The sequence below is a fragment of the Tursiops truncatus genome, chromosome 13 (assembly GCF_011762595.2).
Source record: "Tursiops truncatus isolate mTurTru1 chromosome 13, mTurTru1.mat.Y, whole genome shotgun sequence".
In the NCBI taxonomy this organism is placed as follows: Eukaryota; Metazoa; Chordata; class Mammalia; order Artiodactyla; family Delphinidae; genus Tursiops; species Tursiops truncatus.
The window spans coordinates 8,499,224-8,520,567 of record NC_047046.1 but is presented as its reverse complement, the minus strand read 5'-3'; the positions used below and the strand labels follow the sequence as shown (position 1 = coordinate 8,520,567).

General features: G+C 41.9%; 1 protein-coding gene across 1 annotated transcript; it reads left to right on the top strand.

Moving 5' to 3' along the window:
* The first annotated feature begins 1,340 nt into the window (after positions 1 to 1,340).
* ARPC3 (actin related protein 2/3 complex subunit 3) lies at positions 1,341 to 11,218 on the top strand. Its single transcript, XM_033836881.2, has 7 exons — positions 1,341 to 1,490; positions 3,686 to 3,785; positions 7,099 to 7,175; positions 9,174 to 9,242; positions 9,854 to 9,980; positions 10,338 to 10,432; positions 10,905 to 11,218. The coding sequence occupies exons 1-7, from the start codon at positions 1,485 to 1,487 to the stop codon at positions 10,965 to 10,967; spliced, it is 537 nt and encodes a 178-aa protein (XP_033692772.1). The 5' UTR covers positions 1,341 to 1,484; the 3' UTR covers positions 10,968 to 11,218.
* The last annotated feature ends 10,126 nt before the right edge of the window (positions 11,219 to 21,344 follow it).

The following is a 21,344-nucleotide window of genomic DNA, read 5'->3' as shown; positions in this document are numbered from 1 at the left end:
CCCTGATCTCCCAGTGTTGCTAAATTTTAGAAATGTTATTGTCATGTGAGAGGGGAAGAAAGAAAAGACAGCTTTTCATTCGCCCTCTTCATTACTCCTTGAGCTATACCTCCCTACTTTAGCTTCTGGAGAGTCTGGTGTGTGCCTGTGGGGAAGAGGTGAAGGGTCAGATTCCATTTCCTTCCCCTCTCGACACTGGAGTTTAAAAGATGAATATGACAGTTCCAGTCCTGAAGGATTTCACTGTCTTGTAGGAGAGCCTGACGTGATTCTTCAGACAAATTTACTAGTGGGTGCCAGGCACTGGGGCTAAAATGGGACTGCCTAGGGCAAACACGACCTTACTGTCATGCGATGATATGCTGGGCCCTTAAGACTAACCATAAACAAGGAAACCTCTGATAAGGAATGTGAAGAAAAGAAAACAGTAATGAAATGGAGAGTGACTGTGGGGCTACTTTGCATGCCCGTCAAATAAGTCTCCCCCTAAAAGGTGCAATTTGGCCAGAGATGTAAATAACAAATCAGTTGTGGGAACATGGGACAAAGTAATCTAGTTTGAGGCACTGGCAGAAGAAATGGCCAGAAGCAGCAATGACCTTGGCTTTTAACCAGAGGCATAATAGGTTAAGAATTCCTGAGCTTTTAGTATGTTCTGGGCGTGTAATTTCAAAGCACTTTACATGCAATTCGTTTCATCCTCAGAAAACTGAGGTAAGTACTGTTATCTCCATTTTCAGACAAAGAACTGAGGCACAGAGAAGTTAACTTGCCCGGAGTTACACAGCCAATAAATCTTGGAGCTGCATTCAAACCCAAGGTCCATTTTCTCAACTATTACACAAAGAATTGCAGCACATAATCACACGAGTAATACACAAATCCCTTCTCACTGTGATCCTTTCTCCGTTTTTAAAATCAGTGGATTGAGTTCATTCTTTCACTCAACAAGTAGTATTGATGCTTACCATGTACCATCACTGTTATCGGTGTAGTGACATAGCAGTGAACAAAACAATCCTTGTCGACGTTCACATGGAGAGAGGGAGACAAAACACAGAAGTAAACTAAAAAGAATCAGAACTAAGGAAGAAAAGAGAGAAAGGGGAGTGAAGTGGGACTGAATTTAAAATAGTGTGCCCCAAGGAGTGCTTCACTGAAAAGGTGATCTTTAAGGAAAAACAAAGGAAGTGGTGATTTATCACTGGGATTCAGTACCCCCAGATCCATCTCCACTTTTGCCCACACCTCACGCATGCCCGACACTCAGAGCCCATGCCTAAGGCTCGGGCGCCCCCTGATGCCCCTGCGTATCCGCGCAGCCGCAACAGCTAGCCGCGAACAGCAAGGCCGGAAGCGCGGCGTCCTGCCCTCGCCCTCCCCTTCCGGCTCACTTCCGCCTACCCCGCCCGGGCTGCCAGACCGGAAGCGCCGCGCTCTAACCCGATCCTCCTCATCGCGGTTGAAACCCGGGCGCCTCCAAGATGCCGGTAAAGGGGCCGAGCTGGGGGTGTTGGGAGAAGGCGGGGATTTGGGAAAGTGGCGAGAAGTCGTGGGTGCGCTGAGAAAAGCGGGCCGAGGGGGGCAGAGAGAAAGCAGGGGCCTGAGAAGGGGAGAGGCGAGAGGAGCGGGCCGGCCCCTGTAGGATTCGGGCGGCCCGGGGCTGTAGACCGGGCTTGGAGGACCGGGGCGCGGCAGAGTGGGCCGGAGATACCGGGCGTGCTGAGGAGACTGCCTCAGTTCTTCTGCCCTCTCCTCTCCAATCCCGACCCCTTTTCTCGCCCTTTCTGCCTTCCCCCGACTCCAGCAGGGTTCCCAAAGCCTCACTAGAGCCGCGAAGGCCAGGGCTGCCCTTTTAATTTTTCATATCTCAAGTCTAGAGTTAGCTTCTCCTTTTTTTCCTGCAGGCCCACTTCCTCCTCCGCCTCTGGGGGCGGGTCTCTTAAGCTGCTTGTCATTTGTGAGACCCCACTTCCCGGACTCCTCCCCTGTCACCCGGGTAGTGGCGGCCACCCCTGCGCCGCTGGGTTTAGGGCTCTCAGAGCAGACGCAAGGTCCGCGCCCGGTTTCCAGATGTTTCTGTTTTCGCGTGCATCAGAGTGGGAGTAAAAATTGATGGTGGTTTGGTTGCTCTTAAGTTCTGACAGCCAGTCTCTGGGGTAGATTTATCACCATCATGGTCTCCATTTTGCAGATGAGGAAAAAAGAGGTTCAATAACATGTGATTATTCATAGGACAAACATTACTGAGCACCTGCTGCATGCCAAGCACTGTGACAGCAGTGAATAAGGCCAACAAATCACTGTTCTTAAGGAGTTTACATTCTAATGGGGAGACCGACAATAAACATGTAAATACAAATAAAATAAAGAAGATTGTTTCAGATAATGACAAATGCCATGAAGGAAATAGATGGGTAACAAGACAGTATAGCTGGTGAAGGGGAGGGTAGAGGCTTGTTTAGATGAAGCATATCTGTAATAAAAGAGCAAACCATAGTTATCGGTACGTATTTTTACGGATCTCATAGCTACCATTTGACTCCTGATGTATGCCAGGCAGGCCCTGAGCTACACACTTTATATAAATTATCCCATTTAATCCTCACAGTGACTCTATCAAGTAGATATGTTATTGTTTTCTCATTTTGCAGAGGAGGAAACAGAGGCTCAGAGAAGTTAAGTAACTTGCCCAAGGCTGCACACTATTAAATCTTGATAAAGCCTGATTTTACCAGAACACTAAAGCCTTGTACTCATCATTCCAGTTGCACCTAGAGCACCTGGGCTTCCCCTGTGCGGGTGCTCTTAAGAAGACAGACTTAATGTCTGTCTTCTCCATTCACCTGAAAATTCTTCAAGGACAGAGCCCATACTAGCCTTGCATGCCATTGGATCCGCATGCCTTGCACACAGAAGGTGCTTAGGAATCTTTTGATGAATGAATGAATGAATAAATGAATGGGGCCCATGTCTTACAAAAAGCCAGACATCTTGTAAAAAGCAGAACTAGAAATCAGCCTATAAATTGCTCTCATAAATATGATTTTCCCCCCTCCTCCTTTAACTCCCATCCACCCACTGAAAGCAAGTATGTATCTCTTCATTTTACAAATTTGGAAATAGGCTAAGAGAAGAAAAGTGATGTCTTGGTCAAAAGGCATAAAGCCAGGAAGTGGCAGAGCTGAAGAGCCAGTGCTTGGGTTGTGGTTTAACAACAGCTGGGGGCTGGGTACCCCTGATTTATATGGTGTTTGCCTATTTCTATAGTGTAAATACTCCACCAGTTACCAATGTGGTGTCACTGAATGTGGAACTGGAAGAGATGCACATTAGCACCTCATTATATAGTATTTACACCATAAAGATACAAAAGATATAAATAAGCTTAAGATCATATTAAAAATAAATTTTTTAAATAGGAAGTAATAAATTTCAAGTATTTATTACCTTTGTTTTTAATATAATTTACATAATTGTAAATTTATATAATTTCATTTTTAATAATGGCTGTGTTCAGCAACCAGCTTGCCTCAAATTTTCTCAAAATTTAATAGTCAGTTTTCATGAGCCAGTTAATCTTGGATGAGTTAGTCTTTTTTTCCTTTAGGGAAATGTACTTGTTTGCCCTGCTGACATTTGCTCTCTTTCTGCTTTTGTGTTCTTACCTGGCTTGCCACTACAGGCTTACCACTCTTCCCTCATGGACCCTGACACGAAACTCATTGGAAACATGGCACTGTTGCCTATCAGAAGTCAGTTCAAAGGACCCGCCCCTAGAGAGAGTAAGTCGAAACTCCATTATTTTCAGATTTTGGTATGAAACCCTCTGACGTCAAATCAAGGAAATTCTGTCTCAGGTTGCTCTTGTATTTTCTATTTGCTTGGGGGATATTGTGCTCTAGACCTTTTCAGATCGTGGGTATATGTTGCATTTAACAAGAAACTGTATTATTGCTGCCAATTTCTCCAGGATATTTTGTTGAGAGGGAAGAGGAAATGTGCTTAATTCTCAACACTCTTCCTATCATCACTATCATTTCTTAAAAACTAATGCTGCTACTTCTGTAGAACGCCATGTCTCCCTCCTTTCTCTGTCATCAAGCTGGAAAAAACAAAATGTATTTTAACCTCTTCTTTATTTAAATCTACTTTCTTTGTCCATTCTTCAGGATCTCAGTTTTCAGCAATACCTCAATCTTAAGTATCCTGTATAATATTACTAATTTCTTCTCTTGCTTCTTGAACATTATATCTTTACTTTCTTTCTTGGTACTCTTTTTTTTTTTTTTTTTTTTTTTTGGAGGGTGAGCCATTTTCTTTACTGTTCAGAAAGCTTCATTCATTTCAGATGCTATCTGAGACTCTTCTGACACATTCTGAGATGTTCTGCCAACAGTGTAATTTGTATTATATTAGACACCTTTTCCGCCTGCACTGAGTTCCATTCATGGTTTCCAAGACCATAGTTTGGATTACCAATTTTGTACTGACCCTGTCTCCATTCTTCTGCCAGATTATTTGACTTGACTTCCTCTTAATTTTGTTTTCAACACCATTTGAAAGCTCAGTAAACTTAATAAATTTGGTGAGTCACCACACTGTTTACTTGTTCTGAGATGAAAAAAAAGGAACAGTGGGAAAAAGCAGACCAAAAAGAGAAAAAATAATGTAAAAGAATTACAGTGCAAAAGAAGAATAAGAGTCAGTGTTGGCCCAGAGCTCTTCTCAGATCGTTACAAAATACCATATTATATATCAGAAGATGCAGTTGACCAAGGATGGAGTAAATCTAATTACCACCTTTGCAATTCTTGGGCCCTTGAGGGAGAATGGGACCCCAAGAAACCGGAACTCTGATTTCTGTAGATAAGGAGTGACTTCTTAACTCTTCCCTGGGGGCTGGATTAGGACTGAATTGGAATTATGGAGAAGTATAAGCCTGTGCTGTAGACTAAGTAACTGTTAACATTAATCTAATTACTTACATCCAACAAATATCTTTTGTGTGTGTGTGTGTGTGCGCGCGCGCTCGCGGTACGCGGGCCTCTCACCGCTGCGGCCTCTCCCGTTGCGGGCTGTGGCCTCTCCCGTTGCGGAGCACAGGCTCCGGACGCGTAGGCCCAGCGGCCATGGCTCACAGGCCCAGCCATTCCGCGGCACGTGGGATTCTCCCGGACCAGGGCATGAACCCGTGTCCCCTGCATCGGCAGGCGGACTCTCAATCACTGCACCACCAGGGAAGCCCTCAACAAATATCTTTTGAACACCTTTTATATACCAAACACTCTTCTAGGTTCTAAATCCTATTGTCTAGCTACCTCCCCCTCCCTGCAATGTGACATTTAGAACTAGCTGGCTCTTGTAAGCGCTGTTTGGATCATCTGAGGAAGTTTCCTTTTTGCGGATAAGAAAATAGATTGCAGGGAACACAAGTCTAGAGTTAGAATTCTGTTGCAGACTTCCCTGGTGGTCCAGTGGTTAAGATTCTGTGCTTCCACTAGAGGGGGAATGGGTTTGATCCCTGGTTGGGGAACTAAGATCCCATGGGCTGTGCAGCGAAGCTAAAAAATTTTTTTAAAAAAGGAAGGGAAAAAAAAAAAGAATTCTGTTGAAATTCTTCAGAGTACCAAAACTTCAGAATTGTTTTGCATTTCTGCTGTGCGAGAGGGATAGAAGTCAGGGACGAGAAATATAAGTAACCATTTCTGCATTGCAGAAACCAGCTGTTGGATATCAAGATCCTGGGATTTTGACCTTTTTAAAATGAAAAAAAAAAAAAAGGAAAACCCAAAAAAAAGGCAAAGAAATTTTGTAATGAGATCTGTCTTTGTTACAACAGTACTTCTGGCTTTTCTCAGTCTCTAGCCATCTGAACAGCTTGTACAAATATATTTGAAGTCAGTTTTCGTAAAAAGAAAGATGTACTTGTGAATCCCAGTGTGTTCCTAAATGACAGTTAAGAGTTTTTTACCTAAAGCTATAGTATGTAAGGTCAAATAAAATTATATTGAGTACTTTGTATTTTTTAAAAAGCATTTTATTAAAGTTAGTCTATGTTTCAGTCTTTTTTTTTAAATTTATTTATTTGGCTGCTCCAGGTCTTAGTTGCAGCACGCAGGATCTTTAGTTGTGGCATGCATGTGAGATCTAGTTCCCTGACCAGGGATCAAATCCAGGCCCCCTGCATTGGGAGCATGGAGTCTTAGCCACTGGACTACCAGGGAAGTCCCTGTCTCAGTCTTTTTTTTTTTTTTTTTAATGTATTTATTTATTTATTTATACAGCAGGTTCTTATTACTTATCTATTTTATACATATTAGTGTATATATGTCAATCCCAATCGCCTGTCTCAGTCTATTTTTATAAATGTATTGAGAAATGTCTGGAGTGATGTTCACCAAATGTTGAGAGCAGTTATTTCTGGGTAGTGAGATTAGGGTGACAGTTAAGTTTTTTTTCTGTGTTGATTAATTTGTTTCTCTAATGGGCATGTATAATTTTTGTAAAACAATAAAGCTATAAGAATAAATCATGTGCTTATTTTTCTAGAAATTGTTTCTAAAGACATTATATTTCAGTACCCTCATCTTATTTTATAAAACTCCAAAACCCTTGACCGTTGAGCTTGGATATTTTTTTCTTGATAGCTTTTTAATTTTTATTTATTTATTTATACATTTATTTTATTATTTTTTGGCTGTGTTGGGCCTTCGTTGCTGTGCGCAGGCTTTCTCTAGTTGCGGCGAGCGGGGGCTACTCTTCGTTGAGGTGCGAGGGCTTCTCATTGTGATGGCTTCTCTTGTTGCGGAGCTCAGGCTCTAGGCGTGCAGGCTTCAGTAGTTGTGACACGTGGGCTTCAGTAGTTGTGGCTCGCGGGCCCTAGAGCGCAGGCTCAGTAGTTGTGGCACACGTGCTTAGTAGCTCCGCAGGATGTGGGGTCTTCCTGGACCAGGGCTCGAACCCATGTCCCCTGTGTTGGCAGGTGGATTCTTAACCACTGCGCCACCAGGGAAGCCCCTCTTTTTACCTTTTTTAGATGTTATGTTTTACATTTGGCTAATGTTTTCTGCCTTACTCCCCTTGTGTCCTGCTTAGCAAAAGATACAGATATTGTGGATGAAGCTATCTATTACTTCAAGGCCAATGTCTTCTTCAAAAACTATGAAATTAAGGTAAAGTACAGAGCTTTTACTCTTTTTTTTTTTAATTTTTCTTGTAGTATAGGTGATTTACAATGTTGTATAGAGCTTTTACTCTTTAATTTAGTTTTCTTATGGGGATGGTATCAACCTGGCAGTCAGGGTTGATGTAAGGAATAAATTAAATGAAATGAGATTGTGTGATTTTAAAAATCCAGAACAGTGCCTAATTCTGTAACAATGTTAGTTCCTCGTTTTTCCTCCAAGGTCTACACCATGGGTTGGCAAACTACAGCCTGAGGGCCAAATCTGGCCCACCACTTCTTTTTGTAAACAAACTTTTATTGGAACATAGCCACGTGCATTTGTTTATATATCATCTGTGACTGCTTACATGCCACAATAGCTGAGTTGAGTAGTTGTGACAGAGACTATGGCCCACAAAGCTTACAATACTTGCTATCTGGTCCTGTACAGAGGAAATTTACCAGCCCATGGTCTAGACACTTATTTATATTTATTCAACAGTATTAAGCGCCTACTGTATGAAGTCCCAAACCAAAAAATTCTGCATGCTATGTTACTTTTTTAATATACTTCTATGTCCTGGACCTAAGATGGAGAGATAAAGAAAATTCAGTGACCTGGACCCTTCCCTCAACCTCCATTTCTTCCCTTCTGCTTTTAGTTCTTGTGAGCTCAGGAGGAAGGCAGAAGTGGGGTGGGGGCAGAAAAGGAGGGGGGGAAATGGAAAATGAAGTTCTCTGAGATGCTGCTATGAGCAAGTTACAAGGAATGTCAATAAATCTTCTTGATAATGTTCTAGAATATGGAACTTCAACTCCTTGCCAAACTTTAATCTCTCGGAATCAAGCAGGATGTGAAATCTTTATTTGTAGACTCTTGGTCTATAAACTGTGGTCTAAACATTCTATGATGTTACAGATGTTTCTATATCTAATGCATAGTCTTAAGTGTGGTGTTTGTAATTAAAGTTCTGCCACATTTCATTCTCTCTCGAATATCATATAATCTTAAAAATAGGGAAAAGTGTAGTTTGTTTCTTTAAAATTATAAATCTGTAAAATTTGACATGAAGTATGTGCCACATTTGATTAGCATCCATTTGTCTTCTCCACATTTTTCCTTTGGGTTAGGTCAAGAGTTGGGCTAATGAAGCTCTTCAAGAACAAGTCACTTGTGAAATAATTGCTTCCTCATTTAGAGTCATAAATGTTTCTGTTCTTGGCAGAGATCCTGAAGTGAAAGAGTTTTTAAAGGTTAGCCAGCTGTATGGTTCATCTCAGGTTTTCCAGGAGGCTTTGTTAACTCTCCTTCGTACACAGAATGAGGAGCTATTGGCACAACTCTTCAGGAACCCAAGGGCGAAGGGAGCTGAGGAAAACAGGGGCAGCCACACAAGCTCAGGGTGAAAACAGGGGCAGCCACACAAGCTCAGGGTGGAAGCTGGTGGCTCCCTCCCCAGGGGCAGACAGAAAGGGGGCTTGAGAAGATTGCATGCAGAGAATGGGAATTTTTAAAAAAATATTTATGTATTTTTAATTAATTTATTTTATTTTTATTTATTATTTTTGGCTGTGTTGGGTCTTCATTGCTGTGCACGGGCTTTCTCTAGTTGCGGCGAGCGGGGGCTACTCTTCATTGCAGTGCGTGGGCCTCACTGCGGTGGCTTCTCTTGTGGAGCATGGGCTCCAGGTACGCGGGCTTCAGTAGTTGTGGCTCACGGGCTCTAGAACACAGGCTCAGTAGTTGTGGCACACAGGCTTAGCTGCTCCGCAGGATGTGGGATCTTCCCGGACCAGGGCTTGAACCCGTGTCCCCTGCATTGGCAGGTGGATTCTTAACCACTGCGTCACCAGAGAAGCCCGAAAATGGGAATTTTTGATGCTGTAGTAACTGCTTTCACAGTTTTCAGTTGATAAATCAAAAGACAAAGATTGAATTCATTTATTGCACATAATTATTAGGTTTTGATCAGAATTGTTTTTGAGTTTTGTTTTCTTCCCATAGAATGAAGCCGATAGGACCTTGATATATATAACTCTCTACATTTCTGAGTGTCTAAAGAAACTCCAAAAGGTAATTAAACTTGGATGATCATTTGTCAGGAACACAAATTAATAGGTATTTAGACTTGTTGAGACTTTAAGGACAAGTAAATATTGACTGGAGCGCAGGCTCAGTAGTTGTGGCACACGGGCTTAGTTGCTCCACAGCATGTGGGATCTTCCTGGACCAGGGATCAAACCCGTGTCCCCTGCATGGGCAGGCAGATTCTTAACCACTGCGCCACCAGGGAAGTCCCCAGCGTTTTCATATTACATTTAGAGTTGAAGATATTTTGAAATTTTGTTTACATTCATTATTGCTTCAAAATTTAGTTGTTAGGCCCACTGCTGGGTCTTGTTATTTAGCGCATTAATAAAGAAGCACATGTATGACTGTGTGATAAATTTGATGTTTTAATATGGTAATTATTGTATATCACTATAATTGGTTTCTTTTGTAGTTCTGTTTTATCTTATTCATTTAAAACATTAGTCTGAGAAGGGGCCTACAGGCTTCACCAGATTGCAAAAGGGCACCAAAAACATAACCCCAGACATGGCTACTTAGATAAAAAACTGAAAATTGGATATTACTATCCTTTTTCCCTATGTTTGTGTATATAATTTTTTTTTTTTTTTAAGTGCAATTCTAAAAGCCAAGGCGAGAAAGAAATGTATACACTGGGAATCACTAATTTTCCCATTCCTGGAGAGCCTGGTTTTCCACTTAATGCAATTTACGCCAAACCTGCAAACAAACAGGAAGATGGTAAGAACAACATCTCTACCTTCCTATATGACACAAGATTTTCTCCACTGGACTTCTTAACACCCCTCCTTTTCTTGCCTTGACTGGTGTACAGATTGAGAGTGGAATCTTTAGCCCGTACATTATCTTACTACTCACTCTCACAAAAGATCCTTGGCAACAAGCATGACATGTGGAGAATCTTTTGGACCAAAATGAGTATAGTTATAAAACCATTTGAACTGTCGTTTCTATTTCTTATCCTGTTCGAAGGTATTGAAATGTATTGCCAAGGTCAATGTCGAGATCAGTAGCCAGCCCATTTGGGATGCTTTCTCAAATACATTTTTTTATTGTTCTACCTGCTCTTGATTTTAGAAGTGATGAGGGCCTACTTACAACAGCTGAGGCAAGAGACTGGACTGAGACTTTGTGAGAAAGTTTTTGACCCTCAGAATGATAAACCCAGCAAGGTAAAACTCTTTTCTCATTTAGTTGATAAATCACCTTTTACCCTGTAGCCACTGTTAAACACATTGAGGTCTTTAGTTTTTGCATTGCAGTGTTGCTTAACTTTGGTGCCTTATACATAGTAGGAGTTCACTGAATCATACTGAATAATGAATTGCATGTAATAAAAAATTTTGGTTGTATATTCTTATGTTGGGGCATTGTAAACCCATATAACAGCTTTTTTGCGTGAGATAGCTTTAATGTATTACATTTATTTTGTTGTTGTTATTTTGAGTAACCTGTGAGTCACTCCAAAAGAAAGGGAGGGAGGGAGGAAAATTTTTTATGTATCTTCAAAGAGTTTATATAATATAAGGGCTGCCAGACCAATATTAAGTTTTGTTATTAAGTAAATTCATATTCTGACCTTACCTTGAACTTGCATTGTGATTTGACCACCACTGTTCATTCTGTTTTGTCCCCTCTTGTTAGTGGTGGACTTGCTTTGTGAAGAGACAATTCATGAACAAGAGTCTTTCAGGACCTGGACAGTAAAGGGAGCCTTGGGCAGACACTGTCTTCACAGCTGTGGGCAGCATTTACAGCAAGATGTACACAGTTCTTTGCCTTTATTTCATAAAGTTTTATACAGAGGAGAGAAGAGAGTGTGTCTTTACTTGAAGATCTCTTTATCAAGAATTTGGGGCTGTGGGGTGGGGAAGAATGAGTTGTTGATGGGTGATTTGAAATTTCTGCAGTATTAAGCTGGTGCTTAATGAGTAATAATAAAGAAATTTTCTAACGTTTCATGTCAGAAAAACTTCATTGCTTATCTTTGACATTCACTTAAAAATTTTTTGAGATAATATTCACCCTTTTAAAGTGTATAATTCAGGGGACTTCCCTGGTGGCGCAGTGGTTAAGAATCCGCCTGCCAGTGCAGGGGACACAGGTTTGAGCCCTGGTCCGGGAAGAGCCCACATGCCGCAGAGCAACTAAGCCCATGTGCCACAACTACTGAGCCTGTGCTCTAGAGTTTGTGAACCACAACTACTGAGCCCGTGTGCCTAGAACCCACACTCCGCAACAAGAGAAGCCACTGCAATGAGAAGCCCGCGCACTGCAATGAAGAGTAGCCCCCGCTTGCCGCAACTAGAGAATAGCCCGCGTGCAGCAACGAAGACCCAATGCAGCCAAAAATAAATAAATTAAAAATAAATAAATAAATGTTTAAAAAAATAAAAAAGTGTACAATTCAGTGGTGGTTAATATAGACACAAAGTTTTGCAGTCGTCACTACTAATTCCAGAATATTTTTGCCACCCAAAAAAGATGTACCTGTACTCTTCAGCAGTCATTCCCCCGCAATTCCTATCCAGCCCTTTCCTCCCACTGATCTACTTTCTGTCTCTATGGATTTGCCTATTCTGGACATTTCACATAAATGGGATCATAAAACAAGGGGTCTTTCCTGTCTTGTTTCTTTCACTCAGCATAATGTTTTCAAGGTTCATCCATGTCAGGGACTTCCTGGTGGTCCAGTGGCTAAGACTCCACGCTCCCAATACAGGGGGGCCTGGGTTCCATCGCTGGTCAGGGAACATCCCACATGCCGTGACTAAGAGTTTGCATGCTGCAACTGGGAACTGGTGCAGCCAAATAAATTTTTTTTTTTAAAAAAGGATCATCTGGGCTTCCCTGGTGACGCAGTGGTTGAGAGCCCGCCTGCCGATGCAGGGGACACGGGTTCGTGCCCCAGTCTGGGAAGATCCCACATGCCGTGGAGTGGCTGGGCCCGCCCGTGAGCCATGGCCTCTGAGCCTGCGCGTCCGGAGCCTGTGCTCCGCAGTGGGAGAGGCCACAACGGTGAGAGGCCCGTGTACCGCAAAAAAAAAAAAAAAAAAAAAGGTTCGTCAATGTTATATCAGTACCTCATTCCTTTTTCCTTTTTCTTTTTTTTTTATTGTGGTAAAATATAACATTTACTATGTTTTAACCACTTTTAAGTATATAATTCACTGGTATTAATTACATACCCAATGTTGCACCACCATCACCACTATCTACTTCCAAAACTTCTTTGTTACCCCAAGCAGAAACACTAACCATTAAACCCCTGGTACCTGTAACCCCCAATTCCTGGTGACCTCTAATCTGCTTTCAGTGTCTGAATTTACCTTTTCCCAGCACCTCATACAACTGCAATCAAACAATATTTGTCTTATTGTGTCTGGCTTCTTTTACTCAGCATAATCTTCAAGGTTCATCTATATTGTAGCCTGTATCAGTACTTCATTCCCTTTTATGGCTCAGTAATATTCTATTGTGTGAATAGACCCCATTTTGTTTATCCATTCATCAGTGTATGAACATCAGAGTGGCTTCCATTTTTTTGGCTGTTATGAACAGTGCTGCCAAGAACATTCATGTACAAGTTTTTGTATGGACATACGTTTCCATTTCTTTTGGTTATATACCTAGAAATGGAATTGCTGAGTCACGTGATAGCTATATTTAACTTTCTAAAGCACCGCCAGACTCTTTTTTCCACAGAGGCTGCACCAGCTGCACCATTTAACGTTCCCACCAGCAGTGTATGAAGCTTCTGATTTCCCCCACATCCTCACCAGCACTTGTTATTGGTGTGTAGCCATCCTAGTGGGTGTGAAGTATCTCATTGTGGTTTTCATTTGTATTTCTCCAATGCTAGTGGTGTTCAACATCTTTTCATGTGGGTATTGACTGTATAACTTTTTTTTTGTATAACTTTTTAAAAGAAATGTTTATTCAAATCCTATGCTCATTTTTTATTTGATTTGTCTTTTTGTTGTTGTGTTGTAGGTTTTTTATATATATTCTGAATACTAGACCCATAGCAGATATATGAGTTGCAGAAATTTTCTCCCATTCCATAGGTTTTTTTTTTTGCCATGAATGAAATGTTTATTTCCCATGAAGATCTTTTTTTTTTTTAAATTGAAGTGTAGTTAATTTACAATGTTTTGTTAGTTTCACGTGTACAGGAAAGTACACTTTTTCAGATTCTTTTTCATTATAGGTTATTACAAGACATTGAGTATAGTTCCCTGTGCTATACAGTAGGTCCCTGTTTTTTTTTTTTTAACTTTCTTGCTTGTGTCTTTTGAAGCACAGAGATATATTTAATTTTAGTTAAATGTCATATGTCTATTTTTTCTTTGGTTGCTTTTGCTTTTGGTGTCATATCTAAAAGACCATTACCTATACCAAAGTGTCAATTTACAGCTAAGTTTCCTAAGCATTTTATACTTTTAGCTCTTGCATTTAGGTTTTTTTTTTTTCACGTAACAAGAAATTTAATGTAACAAGAAATTTTAGGTCTTTGATCCATTTTTTTAACATCTTTATTGGAGTATAATTGCTTTACAATAGTGTGTTAGTTCCTGCTGTATAACAAAATGAATCAGCTATACATATACATGTATACCCATATGCCCTCCCCCTTGTGTCTGCCTCCCACCCTCCCTATCCCACCCCTCTAGGTGGACACAAAGCACGGAGCTGATCTCCCTGTGCTATGCAGCTGCTTCCCACTAGCTATCTATTTTACATTTGGTAGTGTATATATGTCCATGCCACTCTCTCACTTCATCCCAGCTTACCCTTCTCCCTCCCCATGTCCTCAGGTCCATTCTATATGATCCCTGAAAGTATAGTCTTCTTTGATCCATTTTCAATTAACTTTTGTATGTGAAGTGAGATAGGGGTCTAGCTTTATTTCTTTTGCATGTGACTATCCATTGGTACCGATACCTTCTGTTGAAAAGACTATTCTTTACTCTTTGAATTGTATTGGCTCCCTTGTCAAAACTCAGCTGACCATAAATGTATGGGTTTATTTTTATTTATTTTTTAAACTAAACTTTTTTAATTTATTTTTTTTAATTTATTTATTTTTGGCTGCATTGGTCTTCGTTGCTGTGCATGGGCTTTCTCTAGTTGCAGTTGAGTGGGGGCTACTCTTCGTTGCGGTGCGTAGGCTTCTCATTGTGGTGGCTTCTCTTGTTGTGGAGCACGGGCTCTAGGTGCATGGGCTCAGTAGTTGTAGCACGCGGGCTCAGTAGTTGTGGCTCGCGAGCTCTAGAGCGCAGGCTCAGTAGTTGTGGCTCATGGGCTTAGTTGCTCCGAGGCATGTGGGATCTTCCCGGACCGGGGCTCAAACCTGTGTCCCCTGCACTGGCAGGCAGATTCTTAACCACTGCGCCACCAGGGAAGCCCTGGGTTTATTTTTAGATGCTACTTTCTATCCTTACGTGGCATTCATTTTTATATTTGGCCAGTTTTTAGCATTTAAGAGGTTTTTATTGTTAGGCTGACAGAAAGTGTGAGTTCTTCCAAAAACTTACGGGACCATGTATTTCCATGTATGTTAAGGTTATAGATTAGATATTTCAGGAGGTTCCTCGAGTCCTTTGGACATAGTTACTGCACTGCCACCGTTATCATACCTTTACGTGGTTGACTTTTACTTTAAGAAGCAGTTGTTTTGGGGCTTCCCTGGTGGCACACTGGTTAAGAATCCGTCTGCCAATGCAGGGGACACGGATTCAAGCCCTGGTCGGGGAAGATCCCACGTGCCGCGGAGCAACTGAACCTGTGCACCACAACTACTGAGCCTGTGCTCTAGAGCCCTCGAGCCTAGAGCCCGTGCTCCGCAACAAGAGAAGCCCCCACTCACTGCAACTAGAGAAAGCCCACGCACAGCAACGAAGACCCAACACAGCCAAAAAGAAAGAAAGAAAGATGCAGTTGTTTTGGTATGTATGCTGGGATAGTATTTGGCCACAAGTACAGAAAACCCAATTTACAGTGTCTTGGGGTTTTTTTTGCTTGTTTTTAATTAATTAATTAATTAATTTATGTCTTTATGCCTGTGTTGGGTCTTCGTTGCTGTGTGCGGGCTTTCTCTAGTTGCAGTTGAGTGGAGGCTACTCTTCGTTGCCGTGCGTGGGCTTCTCATTGCAGTGGCTTCTCTTGTTGCGGAGCACAGGCTCTAGGTGCACGGGCTTCAGTAGTTGTGGCATGTGGGCTCAGGAGTTGTGGCTCACAGGCTCTAGAGCACAGGCTCAGTAGTTGTGGCGCACGGGCTTAGTTGCTCCGCAGCATGTGGAATCTTCTCAGACCAGGGCTCGAACCCGTCTCCCCTGCGTTGGCAGGAGGATTCTTAACCACTGTGCCACGAGGGAAGTCCTTGTTTCTTTGTTTTTAATCTGGAAGTACTCCCACATGGGGCAGCCATTTAAGGATGTCATGGGGGGCCCAGTCTCCTCCTGTCTTCCTAATCCACTCTCCTTTGCATGTGGCTCTCATCCTCATAGTCTCTAGATGCTCCTGCATCTCTGGGCTTGGTGGAAGGAAGAGGGGAGAGCATGAGGGCCAAAGGAGTATACCAACTGAGTGCCACCTTACCTACCCTTCCCAGAAATCCTGCCCAGACCTACACTTTTGTCTTCTTGGCCTCTAGCTACAAGGGAGCCTGGAAAGAGGAAAGTTTTGAGTGTGTTGTTAGTCAGATTGTTTGTAATGTGCTACTAAGGACAAAGGGAACGCTATATAGGAACAGAACTAAGTTTCAAATTGTATTAAAACTGGAGCTTTGCAGTGATACTTGATTGACTAGAGAATTTCCATTTTGGCTTTATGGGTTAATATGTAATTTAAATGTGAGTTAAATACTGTTGGGCATCTGTTCACTGAAGATCTGAATTATGGACTAAGTAAGTACCACATTTCACATACCAAAGAATGTGGGTATGTTAAAACATACTCCATAGATAGGTAAAAGGATAGTCTTGAAGCCAAAAGAGTGCTATTGTTGGGTTGTTTGTGTTTTTGTTTTATAATTAAAATTCTTATCTAAAATCAGATTCTGGGTGTTTGGGTTGGAACTTCTGTTACAGACTCAGAGACATGTCAAAAAGAAAGAAAGCTACAGTGATTCATATCAAGATTAAAGGTTTGTTTCTAACAGATGTGTTGTGTTTTTTTTAATTGTGGAATCTTTGTGATAAAAACCAACTCCTGTGGTGCCTGTTCCATTAGTACCAGCAGGGAGAGCACAGACAATAAGCGCTAAAAACCTGGCTTCTAAATCATTTCCCATTAGTGCTATATGGTAAGTGTTTTGTTTTTTAATGTACCAGAGAGAGCGGTTTCCAAAGGATTTAGAATAAATTATACATGAAGTATAGCATAATGGGTTCAAAAATACATCTTTAAGCAAAATGTGATGTCGACATTAAAAGAATATTATTACAAGGTACAACCTTTTTTTTTTTTTTTTTTTTTTTTTTCTCGGTACGCGGGCCTCTCACTGTTGTGGCCTCTCCCGCTGCGGAGCACAGGCTCCGGACGCACAGGCTCAGCGGCCATGGCTCACGGGCCCAGCCGCTCCGCGGCATGTGGGATCTTCCCGGACTGGGGCACAAACCCGTGTCTCCTGCATCGGCAGGCGGACTCTCAATCACTGCACCACCAGGGAGGCCCACAAGATACAACTTTTTAGGGAAGGCAGTTTAGTAATAATTATCAGATTTTGTTTGTTTGTCTTTTAAAAATTGTATCAGATTTTTGTTTTTTTTGGTTTTATTGCTGTACACGGGCCTCTCACTGTTGTGGCCTCTCCCGTTGCGGAGCACAGGCTTGGGACGCGCAGGCTCAGCGGCCATGGCTCACGGGCCCAGCCGCTCCACGGCATATGGGATCTTCCCGGACCGGGGCACGAACCTGTGTCCCCTGCATTGGCAGGCGGACTCTCAACCACTGTGCCACCAGGGAAGCCCTGTATCAGATTTTTGAATGTTCATTCTTTTTGGTTCAGCAACTCATCTTATCCTATATTTTTTTTTGTTTTTTTATTTGGCTGTGTTAGGTCTTCGTTTCTGTGCGTGGGCTTTCTCTAGTTGCGGCGAGCGGGGGCCACTCTTCATCGCCGTGCGCGGGCCTCTCACTGTCGCGGCCTCTCTTGTTGTGGAGCACAACCTCCAGACGGGCAGGCTCAGTAGTTGTGGCTCACAGGCCTAGTTGCTCTGTGGCATGTGGGATCTTCCCAGACCAACCAGGGCTCGAACCCGTGTCCCCTGCATTGGCAGGCAGACTCTCAAACACAGCGCCACCAGGGAAGCCCCCAGCAACTCATCTTCAAGTATTGTTGAATGCTGAAACACACACACACACACACACACACACACACACACACACACACACACACGCACACCTGGAAATAATTCAGACATCTTTTAATAGAGAATTGGATAAGTGAATAATCATGGTGCATCCATAAAATGAAATATGCAGCCCTTAAAAATAATAAGGGGCTCTATCTGTTCTCTTATGGAAAGATGCCTTAGGGTATACATCATTGAGTTTAAAAAAAAAAGGTTGAGGGTAGTATTATAGTATGATTCCATCCTTGTTTATTTAATTGTATGTACTCCAAAAAAAAGTAGGGGTTAAGAGTGATTACAGTTAAGAGTGATTACTGTTAAGAGTGATTACTTTGCACCAGGGGCAATTACAAAGACTTGTACATCCTAAGTCATATATACTACAATTCAGTAAGAAATGTGTTACCTTAATAACCAGGAGGGAAAATCTAGTTTTTAAAAAGAACATTGAGGGCTTCCCTGGTGGCGCAGTGGTTGAGAGTCCGCCTGCCGATGCAGGGGACACGGGTTCGTGTCCCGGTCCTGGAAGATCCTACATGCCGTTGAGCGGCTAGGCACATGATCCATGGCTGCTGAGCCTGCGTGTCCGGAGCCTGTGCTCCTCAACGGGAGAGGCCACAACAGTGAGAGGCCCGCGTACCAAAAAAAAAAAAAAAAAAGAACATTGATAGGAAGTCAAATATTAGAAAAAATATATTAGCCAAAAACCAGGCTGAGGACAACAGTCACCTGGTTCTTTTCTTAAGCATCCTGTTTACATTTATTAATTTTTAAAATATGCCACCAGTTATTGTCATATGCATAGAAAAATTACAGTACATGGAAATGCTTGAACAAGATTTGAGAATTGTTTTATTCTACATTTTCCTTTCCTCCAAAATTATTAGTACTGAAGAACTTAATAAAAAGTCTGGAGTTGTGTCCAGAAAGGGATGTAATACCAAAAGCCATTTGGTTTGTTTTTCCCTTCATTTTGTTTATAGAAGTTTGGAAGACCATTCCATTAGGAGAGTGTAATTTTAGGGCCACATCTGTTCTGTGTTGATTTTGAGATAAATCACCAATCACAATTTTCCACTTCAACACTGCAGCTCCAGTTTACAGGTGATCTGACAGCTTGCTAAATGCTTTGCCTTTTTAAATCCTGCTTAACCCTTTCAAGAATCTTTGTGGCAGATACAGGTACTATCCCCCTTTTTAGATGAAGACGCTGACGCCTACAGGAATTAAATAACTTGCCCAAACTCAAGCACCTGGAAGTTGGCAGAAATGGCAATGAAACCTAAGTCTTTCCAAACCCAGGGCTGGCCCTCTCAGCCATTATAAGATGGTCACTTGGCCACATTGCAACTTTTAGTAGAACATTCAGGCAACAAAAGCAGGAGATTGAGGATATACAAGAAATGTAAAGGGCAACTATGCTCTCCAGGACCTTAGCCATCTGATGAGAAATTTGTATATCAAGATAGGAGAGACGAAACACTGAAAGATTGACATGACTGCTCAGTTCTGCCCAGAGAAAGAGCAGGCTGTTATTGCTGAGGTCGCTTGGGGAAGACTTAATGAAGATGGCACTCAAATTAACTGAGCTCAGAACAGGTGAACCAAGTTGGGTAGGCTAAATGAGAAAGAAGTATATTGGGCAGCTTTGTGACATGATCAGGCCTGGCATGAAGGAAACGTTAGGGCAAAGAACGTGATGGGGACAAAGCTGCCCTAGCAGGTAATAATGAAGGACCCACGTTTTTGAGAGCCAGGGTCAGGGTTAGACCTTTTTTTTTTTTTTTTTGGCTGCGTTGGGTCTTGGTTGCTGTGCACAGGCTTTCTCTAGTTGCAGCGAGCGGGGGCTACTCTTCATTGTGGCACGCAGGCATCTCATGGTGGCTTCTCTTATGGCGGAGCACAGGCTCTAGGCACGTGGGCTTCAATAGTTGTGGCACGTGGGCTCAGTAGTTGTGGCTCACGGGCTCTAGAGCACAGGCTCGGTAGTTGTGGCGCATGAGCTTAGTTGTTCCGTGGCATGTGGGATCTTCCCGGACCAGGGCTCGAACCCGTGTCCCCTGCATTGGCAGGCGGATTCTTAACCACTGTGCCATCAGGGAAGTCCCCAGGGTTAGAACTTTAAACTGTATTCTATTAGTGGGACAAAGGACATGACAGATTCTCCACACAAGGGCACCATTCTGCTTTTACCTACCATTATGAGAACGATTTGCCTGAACATCACTTTTCCTGCCCCAGTTTTCCCCAAGCCATTCCAGAGTTTCTGTGCTTAACTCTCAAGAACTTTTTTTTTAAACAGTCTTCTTGAGATGTAATTCATGTATCATATAATTCACCCATTTATAGTATACAGTTCAATGGTTTGTAGCATATTACATTGTCATTTTTCCATTTTGACCATTTTAAGCGTACAATTCAGTGGCATTAAATTCATAATGTTATGCAACCACCACCACTATTTCCAAACCTTTTTTATAATCCCAAATAGAAACTCTGTACCCATTAAACAGTAACTCCTCATTCCTCTTCCCCCAGCCCCTGGTAACCTCTAATCTACTCTCTGTCTCTGGATTTGCTTATTTATGTGTCTCATATAAGGGGAAATCATACAATATTTGTCCTTTTATGACTGGCATCTTTTACTTAGCATCATGTTTTGGGGGTTCATCCATGTTGTAACATTCCTTTTTGTGGCTGAATAATATTCCATTGTATAGATATACTCTATTTTGTTTATCCTTTCATCTGCTGATGGGTTGTTTCTACATTTTGGCCCTTGTGAATAATGCTTTAATGAACATCAGTGTACAAGTATCTGTTTGAGTTCTTGTTTCTTACAGTGCTTTAAAAAAAAATCAGTCATCTGCCATTTCATCACAAGTCCTCTGAAGACTTCCCCCTGAACCAGTCATTATCTTGTCTGTTCTTATATTACTATTTAACTTTTTCTTAACATGGTCATGGGCCACGCCTATCATTATTGTAGCCCCAGTGCCTGAAACGAGGTGACGAGGCATTCAAATATATACTGAATGAAGATTACATTTACATTTTCAAGCGGATGGTGAAAGGATAAAGTCAGGACTTTTATGAAATTTAGTTAATTACAGTGCACCAGATGGATTGGAGGGTAGAGAGATGGGAGGGAGAGACACCAGGAAGTAAGAAGCTTTATTAGTGGTTTCCATGTAAGGGCTTAGTGGGTGTTACTGGGAATGTAAAAATAAGGGGAGATTTGCGGGAGATTCTACTGCATTCGAATTAGCAGCTGAAGGTTAGGTTGAGGTTTTTTGTTGTTGTTGTTTTGTTTTTATTAAATTCACCTGTTTCTTCTACTGCCAGGGAATTCCCCAAGGTTGAGTTTTTTTTGTTTGTTTGTTTTTTGGATTTTTTTGTTGTTTGTTTTAGTTTTGAGTCTAGTTGACTTGGACAATAGCAGTTCCTTTGATGAAAATAGGCTGGGTGATGACATAATTTGTCATCCAAACTCTTGAGCATAAAAGAGCGTGCTATAATTAATTCTGGAACAGCAGACATAAACTGGAATTGTCCCGAGCAAACTTCTAGAAATCAATAATTGGAAGTCCTTTGGAAGGGGTGTGGGAGATGAGTTTAATTCTGAGCACTTTGAGTGTGAGGGGGCAGCTGATGGCCTGGGTGATATCCAGCAGCAAACAAAAATATACGTGAAAGCAATAGAAATAAAGACTTGAGAGACAGGAGG